Genomic DNA, 13,268 nt, shown 5'->3' with positions numbered 1-13,268 from the left:
CAGTCGAACCGATTCGCAAACCGTTCGTACAGTACTGTATTGTTTATAAGAGAACATCTGTTTAGGAATAAACCTGTAGGGTCAGCCACATGCTTGAACTTATTACCATCAACAATGCAACATTTGACAATATAACAAGCCTATCAAGAATAAATCAGTTATTTCTTCTGCACTGGAAGCTGTCGTCTAATTCCTTGTGTGTGTAAACATAGTTGATAATAAAGCTCTTTCTGACTTCTGAAGAAAATATGGACGCTGTAGCATTTATAAGGAAAAACACAATTAGACTCTCAGACAATATTAGATCAGTGATGGAACCAAATGGTAAAACATACATTAGCATACATTCTGAAAAACACACAACATACTAATTTATAAAAGTTGAAACATAATGCTAAAAGTAGTGTAACCAGATAAATAAATAGAAAATATACACTCACCTAAAGGATTATTAGGAACACCATACTAATACTGTGTTTGACCCACTTTCGCCTTCAGAACTGCCTTAATTTTACGTGGCATTGATTCAACAAGGTGCTGAAAGCATTCTTTAGAAATGTTGGCCCATATTGATAGGATAGCATCTTGCAGTTGATGGAGATTTGTGGGATGCATATCCAGGGCACGAAGCTCCCGTTCCACCACATCCCAAAGATGCTCTATTGGGTTGAGATCTGGTGACTGTGGGGGCCATTTTAGTACAGTGAACTCATTGTCATGTTCAAGAAACCAATTTGAAATGATTCGAGCTTTGTGACATGGTGCATTATCCTGCTGGAAGTAGCCATCAGAGGATGGGTACATGGTGGTCATAAAGGGATGGACATGGTCAGAAACAATGCTCAGGTAGGCCGTGGCATTTAAACAATGCCCAATTGGCACTAAGGGGCCTAAAGTGTGCCAAGAAAACATCCCCCACACCATTACACCACCACCACCAGCCTGCACAGTGGTAACAAGGCATGATGGATCCATGTTCTCATTCTGTTTACGCCAAATTCTGACTCTACCATCTGAATGTCTCAACAGAAATCGAGACTCATCAGACCAGGCAACATTTTTCCAGTCTTCAACCGTCCAATGTTGGTGAGCTCGTGCAAATTGTAGCCTCTTTTTCCTATTTGTAGTGGAGATGAGTGGTACCCGGTGGGGTCTTCTGCTGTTGTAGCCCATCCGCCTCAAGGTTGTGCGTGTTGTGGCTTCACAAATGCTTTGCTGCATACCTCGGTTGTAACGAGTGGTTATTTCAGTCAAAGTCGGCCCATTCTCCTCTGACCTCTAGCATCAACAAGGCATTTTCGCCCACAGGACTGCCGCATACTGGATGTTTTTCCCTTTTCACACCATTCTGTGTAAACCCTAGAAATGGTTGTGCGTGAAAATCCCAGTAACTGAGCAGATTGTGAAATACTCAGACCGGCCCGTCTGACACCAACAACCATGCCACGCTCAAAATTGCTTAAATCACCTTTCTTTCCCATTCTGACATTCAGTTTGGAGTTCAGGAGCTTGTCTTGACCAGGACCACAACCCTAAATGCATTGAAGCAACTGCCATGTGATTGGTTGATTAGATAATTGCATTAATGAGAAATTGAACAGGTGTTCCTAATAATCCTTTAGGTGAGTGTATATTTATATATTTTTTTTTTTTTAAATATGAAAAAATGAAAATTATAAGCAAAATGTTCTTTTTCACTCATACGCAGTATTTATGACCATCATGGGGTAAAGTGATGGGTAAACCCAAGGCCGTCTCATAGGCCCCTTATCATGTGCATGTGTGTGTTTGGTCTGTAACAGATGGTAGGGATGTAAACGATGGGTTAATTGTGGTGTGTTTGAGCGCTAACGGTGTGTGTGTACCCACAGCTCCTTAGCAGGTAAGAAAACTGAAACAATAAGGATGTATGTAAACCAGTGCTGCTCTGTCACACAGCTTGTGCTATAAGTTGGTCATTTTATGCAATAGAGCAAAATAAGTTGATTTGTGTACAGAGTAACAACAGGTTAATTAAGGTCAACTCATATTGTAGGATGCTCTACTGCTCCTTCTGAGTCACATGCATCAATCTGCATCTAATCTCACTTTTTGACTGTCCACAAACCTAGTATTGGGAGCCCATTCATTAAATTGCACATCTTGGATGTCTTCCTGATCTAAAGCCTGAGACACCTCAACAGCTGAAGTCCAAAGACATCAAACTCAGTCTAAGGTGAGTGATGAAAGACAGCTATTTTAATCAACTGATTTGTCCCATTCTATTCAATTTGAAAAGTTATTTTCCAAAACCTGACTTGTAATCTCATCACTGCATTCCCAGAGATGCTAATGCTGTCTTTATAGTAATAGGACTGAGTCACAGTTGTAAGTCATTATTTTCACTAAGATTCTGATCTGTGATGCTTCTCAGTAGACACCAAACATGTTTGTGTTTGTTTGTTTGTTTATAACATGACAGCTGAACAGGTGAAGAATAAAAAAGGAAGACATGTCCCTTCAAATAAGAATAAGACAGGATATTGCTGGATACTGTTGCTTGTTTTCATTGTGTCCTGAAATGCCATGCTTTGGCAATAAACTGATTATCATAAACAGCACATGTATTTTTCTAGGGATGTGGCATGACCAGGGGATAAATTGTTGCAGTCGTTAATTTAGCCTGATAGCTTGAAACAACTGAAGTATTTCTTATTAATATTTATTTTGTAAGTGTAATCCTCTGGACTTACTTTAAGACACCAAAACTATTTAACACAGAAAAAAAAAAAAAAAAAAAAACTACAGTGTGCTTTTCAGGGGTAAAGATATATTTGACCCAATTTATTCATACTGCATTACATGCTGGGAACCTTCATACATATGCACAGCACAAAATACAGTATGACGTTGTTTGTTTACAATACATTTCTGAGATAAATTTCTTAATAAATATATTAAACAGTATTTTTTTATTTTATTTTATTTCCATGACAAAAAAGTTACCACAAAAGAAAAACTGAATAATGAGTTTATTGAATAATATACATTGGAAAAAAGCTTGGCAAAAAATATTTAAAGCAAAGATTTACTAAGATTTGTGAATCCCAGAGGGGTCATAGTTAGATCTGTTAAAATAGAGATCTATTTATAAATAATTTATGTTTTACATATTTAATTTATTTAGTTTATTACAGTATGTTTTATGTCAAACTCTCTCCTTGAGACTGGAGCACTCTGCTGGTAAACTGTGATCTTATCTCATGACTCTCTCTTGAGGTTATCATCTATCCATCCATCCATCCAATCTATCTTCACTGTAAAAAAAATTGCCAGGAATTTACAGGATTAAAGAGTAGTATTTTACAATATATTACTGTATTCATAAATGTATTGTGAAATCAAAGCATGCTGGGTAATTTTCTTACAAATGACTGAATGACATCACAGTAATTTACTGTTCTTGTTTTACATTTACATTTACATTTATTCATTTAGCTGACGCTTTTATCCAAAGCGACTTACAATTGCTATATATGTCAGAGGTCGCACGCCTCTGCAGCAACTAGGGGTTAAGTGTCTTGCTCAGGGACACATCGGTGTCTCACAGTGGATTCGAACCCGAGTCTCTCACACCAAAGGCATGTGTCTTATCCACTGCGCCATCACCACCCACATTTACTGTGTATTTTACTGTGAATTCAAATTATAAAGTTGTCTTGAACTGTTGTCTTTGACCTTGCATATTCATATTCAAAATAAAACTCTACAGCATGATTTATTCATGCTGCATTACATGCTGGGAGCCTTCATACATATGCACAGCACAAAACACAGTATGACGCTGTTTGTTTACAAGAAATTACTGAGAGTGCAGTTCAATACAAGATAAGTCCCACTGTGAAATTACTGTGAAAGTAATGCAGTTATTAACCTGGAATATACTGTACTTTCACACTAAATGTTTACAGTGCAGTTAGTATGTCCAATCTAATTATTAAAAAAAAACTATGTTCCCATGAGACTGGAAAAAAATGTAGGCTGAATAAAAATTAATAACAAAATCCTTCACGTATGAAACTGCTGGATCAGTATCAGCCTTAATGTCCAGGTGACAGTCTTGTTCAGGACGTGTTGTTTTGATTCACTTGCTTGGAGCTTGTGGAGTTTCCACCGTCAAATACTGTACAATAGAGAGAAAGATAAAATACACTAAGATCTGCTTTAATACAAGATAATAAATTACATCATTGAATCAATAACTTACTGTAGTTTCTTCAGTTTACAGTGTGGATCTTTCCGTAGAGTAGAGATCAGCTTCACTCCTGAGTCTCCTGGTTTATTATTTCTCAGATCCAGTTCTGTCAGGTGTGAGGGGTTTGATCTCAGAGCTGAACTCAGAGCAGCACAGCCTTCCTCTCCAATACTGCAGTTAAACAGCCTACAGAGAGTGAAGAACATGAATGATCTCTGAGATTGTGTTTCAGCTTTAGGGTGAGAGTGTGTTTGTATGAGCTCTGCTTTTCTCTCTCACACCAGGATCGGTGCTATAGAGATTTTATCTTGCCAGCAGCTGAGACATTAATTTAACTCACTCTACATGATTCCTGATTGTGATGCTGAACTAGTTCATCGTTTTCACTCCTCAAACCGTTTGTAGTACTATACAGGTGATAATGTTAAAATAAGAGTAACATTATAGTGTAACTATGATATATAAGTCTTGTAAGGATCACTAATCGGCTCAATGATGAAATCCAGCGGCGTGGATGAAGGTATAATGTGTGAAGGACTACTACTCGTGCTTTAATCTAACTCCAATTCTCAAGTGATCATTAAATTTAGAATGTGTTTCTAATTAGTAACTAATCACAAATATTGGTTAGTTTAAATTGAGATATTTTATTACTCTGTACATCCTATATTTTCAATTATTCATTCATCAGGGACTCGATGTTGTGTTTGAGTCTGACTCCGACCGGAGGTCATGAATCTCACGATCACAAACTCTCCAGTCTCAACTTACTCAGAGGGTGCAAGGATAACCACAAAATATATATTTTACGTTCAATAGCCTGTTTATTAGCCTGTGTCTAATAACATATTAATTTTTGTTCCTTTAGATTCACAACACATTCCTACAACTCCTGCAGCAAACCGTAACAAGAGGAAAATACAACAGATTTATGCTAATGTGATGTATTGAATATTTGAATACCAGTTATGTTTATGTGGTTCATTTTCTTTGAATCCGTTTTATAAAATTTATATTTTTCTAATATTGCTAAATAGTGTTACATTTGCTGTTCTTAAAAGGTGTTATGTGCATTTATTGAATTCATTATTTTTCACTTGGCATACCTGCGTCATGACGTCATTGCACGCCTCAGTAGGTGGCGCGGCCGTGATGAGCTTCATTCAGAGTAAATACGCAACGAAAGAAGTCATTACTGCAGCGCTCTTTTTCCTTTTTTTCTTTATTCACTTTTATAAACTTCTTTTCAGGTAAACATAAAACAAGATGCACAAAACACCCTTCCGTTTAAATATAAACGCTGTGTAATATGATATTGATGATTTATGTGTGTTTAAAGCAGTTTGTTTTATTGTACTGATAGTGTGTCACGAGTTTAGCAGGCCTGAGCACATGGTTAGCATGGGTGCCTCGCGATTAGCACGATGGCCGTTGTATGTTATAAATGGTCAGTATATCGATGCCATTTGTGTGTATAAAAGTTAATGATGTTGTTTCATACTTGTGAGGTATCGTAAACTGGCACATTTAGGTAATTTAACCAGTTTGTGCCCGAATTAGGCATTATGGTTATCTGAATTTATCTTGTATATGCCTTTATTGAATGAAGTACATCAGGTACTACGAATTGAACAGCTTTTGAAGATGAACATGTGGTTAATATCCTAGCTGTATTCTTGTATTATCAATTTAGTCCCTTTAATTTCATAGGTAAGAGTGGATACTAGAGTTTGTTAAATAGCTTGTTGATCGTATTTTCTTATTTCCCCTATTCTTATGGGAAGTGTTTGAAGTCACTCATGTTTACATTCAGTCATTACTGGGAAAAAGTGATACTGTAATGTGTTGTTGCTGTAATGTGCTGAGCTTTTGTTATATGCATATGGTCTTATTGATTCAGAGTAAATACGCAACGAAATAAGTCATTACTGCAGCGCTCTTTTTCCTTTTTTTCTTTATTCACTTTTATAAACTTCTTTTCAGGAGTACTACACTAAAACTAGTTTGTCTTATGATTTAGTTCTCTAGACTTGGGAAGTGATTAATAAAGAGGAATCTGTCTGTTCAGTTCATGAATGAGGTGTCAAATCAACCTGATCATTGAGGAGAGGAGTGCTGTATCTTTTCTAAATGATCGGACCTAAGATGTTCACACAGCGGACGAAAAAACAGGTAAAAAAATCTCATAGATTTACAATGACGGAATGTTCATGAAGCGTCTGCGTAAGATCACTGATGGTTGATTACACTTGGTTGTAAGAGACCCTTTTAGTCTGTGACATCTGCATACAAATGACTGATCTGGCCTCATCATTTACATTTATATGGGTGCTTAATTGCCAGTGGTTGCCCCCCCACTGTCAGATGCTAAGCAGAATTGACTATCTGTTCGCTCCATCGGACTTCAAACACATTCCAAGAGAAATAAATGACCCTTGGTACCAGGCCTGGCTGACCAGTGGAATACCTCCACGAGTACAACACACACGCATAGAGATATTTCCTTTACTTAGACCATAATTATTCAGTTACAAAGGTATCTGGTATTGGCATGTGTTGTTTGTGTGTTTCCTTATTATATTAGCCTAGTGACCACTCATTATTTGTATTAGCAAACTGTAAACACTAATTTTCAAGTGTATGAATGTATCTCTGGTTTAATATATGTTAGATGTCTCTTTCTTGATATCAGAATGATCTGCTCTTTATTTCTCAAACAATGATGTACACTATGTGAACGTGAAATACATCATAAGATTTTTACTCTACTGTGGGAAGAATTACACCGATTGAGCGGAACAGTCATAAAACATGCAAATGAGGTGTAAGTGAGACAAAGAAACACTTTCCCGCTGAAACTATGTGCCTTGCTATTGGACAAACTGACCAAAAGTGGGAGTTACTGGATCCAGATAAAAGTTCTCCCACACCCAAAACACACTCTCTTCTCTACACCTTTGGTGCCCTGAACAGGCACATCACCGTGGAAACCTCGCGACTCCCCTTTCGGGGGGAGTCCGAGCTTCTGGCAGTTTTGAGTTCAGTAACTTTGGCGATTTAACTTCGGACCCATCAACCCATGGCTGGAATAACGAAGCTTTCACTCCTAAAGGAATTCATCAAGAATTAAGAAACGCATTATACATGCAGCAGGACACTTTACTCAGCATCAACAAACCAGTGCAAGTAACCGCTAGTTGACTATTAAGATTCTAGGCTTCGACCCTTTTTGATTAAGGTGATGTAATTCTTTTATGGTCCTAACAGGTTGTGTTTAGCTGATGTGCAAGTCCTGCTATTATGCTCTCTCTCTTGCGCGCGAGCGTGCTCTCTCTCTCTCTCTCTTTCGAGGTGCATGCTGGGAGGTGGGATGAGAGTGGTGTTGGGTGAGATCTGAGCTGTGTGAATTCACTTAGTCTTAAATCACGGTTTTTTCTCTTTTCTTTTTTCTTTTTCTTTTTTGTATGGTTTAAGGTTGATTTAGTCTTAGGTGATTTTGTTGTAGAGATTGTACAGGGAGGGATGGCGTCTCATGAGGAGACGCCGTCTTTGTCCTTGCGCAATGGTTTCAGGTGTGTGCCGGAGGAGGGCGTCACAGTGGAGAACGTGCTCATTTCGACTGGCGGGGAAGTAGGACATGAGAATATTGTATCCGCTTCTCGTATGAATAGAGCTGTAGTCGTGTTCCTGAAATGCTCTCTATCACTCTTTCGGTCCTTATCCTTATCCCTCTCTCGCGCTCCTTCTCGCTTCCTCTCTTTATCTTTGTGCTTCTTGGACTTCTTGGGCTTTTTGCTGCCATTGCCATCACGGCTGGCTGTAGGAGACGCGGCAGAAGAAACGCGGTGGCCACTGCTGGTGGAAGTGGTGGAGGTAATGGTAGTTGTGGAGACGGTACAGGTGGAGAAGGACAAGATGGCATTTTACCTGTTACATGTCAGCGTGCTGTATTGACTTTACTACCAAAAAAGGGAGACTTGAATTTGTTAAAGAACTGGAGGCCTGTTGCTTTATTAACAACAGATTATACAATTTTATCCAAATGTCTCTCTAATATACTTAAGAAGTTTTTACATTTGATAATCCATCAAGACCAAACCTATTGCATTCCAAGGAGATCTATAATGGATAACCTTTTTTTGGTGAGAGATACTTTGGATATCTGCAAATTGTTTGATGCGGAGGTCGGATTGATTGCTTTAGACCAAGAAAAGGCTTTTGATCGTGTTGATCATAATTATCTTTTTAATCTGCTTGTTGTTTTTGGGTTTGGTCAAGGTTTTATCAAATGGATACAATTGTTATATACTGGAGCTTCTTGTATGGTTAAAGTGGGAGGTGGTCTAAGTCGGCCCATTGTGGTTTCAAGGGGCATTAGACAAGGATGCCCTCTATCAGGTCAATTGTACAGTATTGCCATTGAACCATTACTTTTTAATATAAGGAAAACTCTAACTGGTTTGTTAATACCCACAATGCCTCAATATTTAAGAACTGTAATTACTGCTTTTGCCGACGATGTTACAGTCTTTGTTAATGACAATAATGATATAAAAGCTCTGTCTAAAGTCATTGATATATATGAAGGGGCATCGTCGGCAAAAGTAAATTGGGATAAGACTGAGGCTTTTTGGTCAGGTCAAAGGAATTTGGAAAATCTCCCACATTTACCAGGTAATCTAAAATGGAACAGAACAGGGATAAAAATACTTGGTGTGTTTTTGGGTTCTGCTGAGTTTCAAAAGAAAAACTGGGAGGGAATTTTGGAGAGAGTGTGCACCCGTTTGTCTAGATGGAACTGGTTGCTACCCCAGTTATCCTACAGGGGGAGAGTTTTAGTTGTCAACAATTTGGTTGCTTCTGCTCTGTGGCATACATTTACTGTATTACAGCCTCCCGCTGGATTACTTCAAGATATTCAAAGGATGCTGGTGAATTTTTTTTGGTTAGGACAGCATTGGGTTCGATCAGCTGTCCTATTTTTGCCTGTGCAAGAAGGTGGGCAAGGTCGGACTTCCGGTTTGGCGATGTAAGAGAGAGCGGCAAAGACGAGGACTTCCCAACCACACTCCTTTAAAATATATTAAAGCGTCTTCATTTTTTAACCTAATTGCTTCACAATTTAAAATATAATAACTATATTCAGCTTAAAAAAGAGAAATGAGCAACTCGAAGCAGAAGCAAGGTACTGCGCCAGCAACACGATCAGGTGCTACCCTAGCGGGGAAGTTAGCAGCTATGGTGGCGAACGATACCGCTAACAACAAGGATACACCTGAAAAAGACAACACGGATAACTTATCGATGAGTCAACTAATCTCCGAACTGGCAAAACAGCGAGCCATCTTAAAAGAGGACATGGCAAGTTTAATTCAAGATTCAGTCAAGCCGCTGCAAGCCTCTCTCGATACGTTACGCGAGACAGTAAGCTCGTTCCAACACCGACTCACGTCTACTGAAGTATTAGTCGGCGAAAACTTCGAAAGGCTCGTCGCCGCGGAAGCGTCGATTAAATCCTTGAAGGCACAAAATTCATCTCTTCTTGACCAAATTGACGATCTGGAAAACAGATCCAGAAGGTCTAACTTGCGTATTATTAACATTCCGGAAGGCAGTGAAGATGGAAAAGACCCCGTCGGATTCGTATCTGGACTGCTTAAAGATACTATGGACGGTGTGTTTGACAGGCCACCTGAACTTGAGCGTGCGCACCGCACGCTTCGCCCTAAACCTGGAGCAGGGCAATCTCCAAGACCATTCATTGTCTGCTTCCACCGTTTTCAGGAAAAGGAAAAAGCACTTCACTGGGCCAGGCGACATGATGTTAAATTCAACGGAGTGTCATTGAGGTTATACCCGGACACGAGTGCAGCTTTAGCGAAGAAACGTGCCGGATTCAAAGAAGTTAAACAATCCCTCTACCAGAAAGGAATAAAGTTTCAGCTTCTGTATCCTGCCCGTCTCCGTGTGAAATTCGGTGAGGAAACTCACACTTTTGATTCACCTGCAGCTGCCGAGGCTTTTTACAAACAACGCATTCTTGCACAGGACTGACTGTCTTGGCCGTAACGCTCTGTCTGCGTAGTTATGTGACTCTGTTTATGCGGTACAACGTGTAATAATGAGGCTATGCTGCACTCGAGTATATATAGTGGTTTGGGATCCCTCAAGAAGGTCGAGTGGAAAAGACTGGATAATCGGGAGTCATGCAAGTTAAACAGGTTTCTGCGGCTTGTTTCAGTTGGGGAAACAAGCATAGGGAATATGTTGGGAAGTTTGATTCTGTCTTATATTTATCTAAAAGTTTTGTTTTATGTTATGTTTTCAGAAAAATTTAACAGTGAGGAAACATGTATATTGTTGATTGCATCTTTGTTCTTTGATTGTCTGTTTAAATTCATATTTGCCCATGTCTAATATGGCCGATTTAGCTAAATTTCCTGGGGGTTCGAAAGTTAGATTTGTTAGCTGGAATGTTAAAGGCCTAAATGGCCCAACCAAAAGAGGCAGAATTTTTGCATATTTAAAAAAATTAAAATCTGAAATAACATATTTACAGGAAACCCACCTACGCACTAGTGATCATTTTAGGCTTAGGAAATCATGGGTGGGTCAAATTTTTCACTCTAGTTTTAACTCTAAAGCAAGGGGCACTGCCATTTTGATACACAAAAACATTCAATTTACAGCGTCTGCTGTCATTGCAGATCCTCAGGGAAGATATGTTATTGTCTCTGGGAGTTTATATCATGTCCCTGTTTTACTAGTTAACGTATATGCCCCTAACTGGGATGATGTGAGTTTTATTAATAAGCTTGTTTCTTTGTTGCCAGACCTTAACTCCCATCTCTTGATTTTTGGTGGTGACATAAATTGTGTTATGGATCCATCCCTTGACCGCTCTAATCCCAAATCTTTATCCTGTTCTAAGATGGCCCAAGCCTTATCTACATTCATAGATCAAGTAGGGGCTGTTGATCCTTGGCGATTCCAGTTCCCACACAGCAAAGTATATTCCTATTTCTCACAAGTTCACCACTCCTATTCAAGAATTTATTATTTTTTTATAGATAAATCTCTCCTTCCTTCTGTTGAACAAATTGATTATTTACCTATTGTGGAATCAGATCATGCTCCCGTGCAATTAGATCTTATTTGCAATTTGAGGTATAATGAAAAACCTTTGTGGAGACTAAATACATCCTTATTATCAGATCCTGCATTTTGTACATTCATAAATACAGCTATAGATAATTTCCTATTACACAATAGGTCAGAATCTATATCAGCATCCACATTGTGGGAGACACTTAAAGTAGTAATCAGGGGAGAAATAATTTCATATACTTCCACTCTTAATAAAAAACGTAAACAAAAACTAGATGACTTAATTGATTCTATTAAAAGATTAGATCACCTGTATTCCACATCTCCCTCACCTGAACTCTATAAGGAAAGGTTGAACCTTCAAGTTCAGTATAATCTGCTATCAACAAATAAAACTGAATGGTGTTTATTACGTTCTAAAGGATATATATATGAACATGGTGAAAAAGCAGGACGACTTTTAGCCCACCAATTAAAATCTAAAGCTGCCTCTCAAATTATACCTCAAATTAGCAACAGTGACAATGATTTAATAGCTAATCCCATTGAAATTAATAACACTCTTACAAACTATTTTTTAAATTTGTATACTTCTGAAAGCCCTGAATCTAACTCTGTAATGTTGGAATTTTTAGACAACGTAGATTTTCCAACCCTTAATCCTGAGCAGAAAACCTATTTAGATAAGAATATACAAGAAGAAGAAATTTTAAATGCAATCTCATTAATGCAGAATAAAAAAACTCCTGGCCCTGATGGCTACCCTATAGATTTTTACAAAAAATATTCAGATAAATTAGCCCCTATTCTTCTTGATATGTTTGTGGATTCTTTGGAAAAAGGTAGCTTGCCACAAACCTTAAATGAAGCAAACATTATTCTTTTGTTAAAACCTGGTAAAGATCCTGTGAAATGTAATTCTTACAGGCCAATCTCTCTCCTTAACTCCGATGTTAAAATTTTGGCAAAAATCCTCGCTTTACGTTTAGATACAGTAATAGAAAATTTGATTTCAAAAGACCAAACAGGTTTTGTCAGAGATCGACATTCTTTTAGTAATATCCGGAGATTGCTAGGGGTAATCCACTCATCTAAACTTTCCCAAGACCCTGTCCCTCAGGTAGTCATCTCATTAGATGCTGAAAAAGTGTTCGACAGGGTGGAGTGGAAATATTTATTCTCTGTGTTGGAAAGATTCGGCTTTAGAACACAATTTCTCTCACTGATTAAGTTATTATATTTTTCACCTAAGGCATCGGTAATTACAAATAGAGTACGTTCAAAGCCTTTTCCTCTATCAAGGGGTACAAGACAAGGATGCCCTCTTAGCCCTTTACTTTTTACTTTAGCCATCGAGCCCCTATCCATAGCATTAAGACGCTCACAGCATTTTACAGGCATTAACAGTAGGGGCATAGAACATAGAATATCCTTATATGCCGATGACATGCTGTTATACCTTTCAGATCCGATTACAGGTATTCCGCAGGTAGTTAAGATATTGAATCAATTTGGAACTTTCTCAGGTTATAAGTTAAACTTTTCAAAAAGTGTTTGTTTTCCCATAAACAACAAGGGCCTCGATATTTCGAGTAAGGATATACCCTTTCAGCTGTCTGTATCAGGTTTTAAATATTTAGGGATAAATATTACACAGGGTTTCTCTAACCTTTACAAAGAGAACTTTGCTCCTTTAATTGACAGGTTAAAACTAGACCTCAAAAAATGGAACTTGTAGTTTCTTTCTCTTGCAGGAAGAATTAATTGTGTAAAAATGAACATTTTACCAAGGTTCCTGTACTTGTTTCAGTGTATCCCAATCTTTCTACCTAAATCCTTTTTTCAGAATTTAGACAAACTGATCTCATCATTTATATGGGGTGGAAAAACACCTAGGATTCGGAAGGAATTTCTCCAAAGACAAAAA

General features: G+C 38.1%; 2 protein-coding genes across 5 annotated transcripts in view; both read right to left on the bottom strand.

The window, feature by feature from the left end:
• LOC306874651 (NLR family CARD domain-containing protein 3-like) overlaps positions 1-13,268 on the bottom strand; it is a 311,376-nt gene that overhangs the window by 141,979 nt on the left and 156,129 nt on the right. The gene's annotated exons all lie outside the window — the stretch shown is intronic.
• Positions 1-13,268, bottom strand: part of LOC306874658 (NLR family CARD domain-containing protein 3-like) — a gene marked incomplete at its 3' end in the record, with an annotated part of 195,623 nt that overhangs the window by 104,583 nt on the left and 77,772 nt on the right. For 2 of the 4 annotated variants that reach the window (XM_079424852.1, XM_079424851.1), the window contains 2 exons: positions 4,247-4,420; positions 2,968-4,162 (listed from right to left, as the gene is read on the bottom strand). The exons of 1 other annotated variant lie outside the window; for it this stretch is intronic. In XM_079424852.1, coding sequence (XP_079280978.1) covers positions 4,156-4,162; positions 4,247-4,420 — 181 coding nt within the window. Of the gene's footprint in view, positions 1-2,967; positions 4,163-4,246; positions 4,421-13,268 lie in introns of those variants that run through there. One more of the 4 variants, XM_079424853.1, reaches the window with a different exon arrangement.

The sequence above is a fragment of the Barbus barbus genome, assembly GCF_936440315.1.
Source record: "Barbus barbus genome assembly, chromosome: 9".
Taxonomy (NCBI): Eukaryota; Metazoa; Chordata; class Actinopteri; order Cypriniformes; family Cyprinidae; genus Barbus; species Barbus barbus.
The sequence above is the reverse complement of the archived record's forward strand: the minus strand, read 5'-3'. Positions and strand labels throughout refer to the sequence as shown.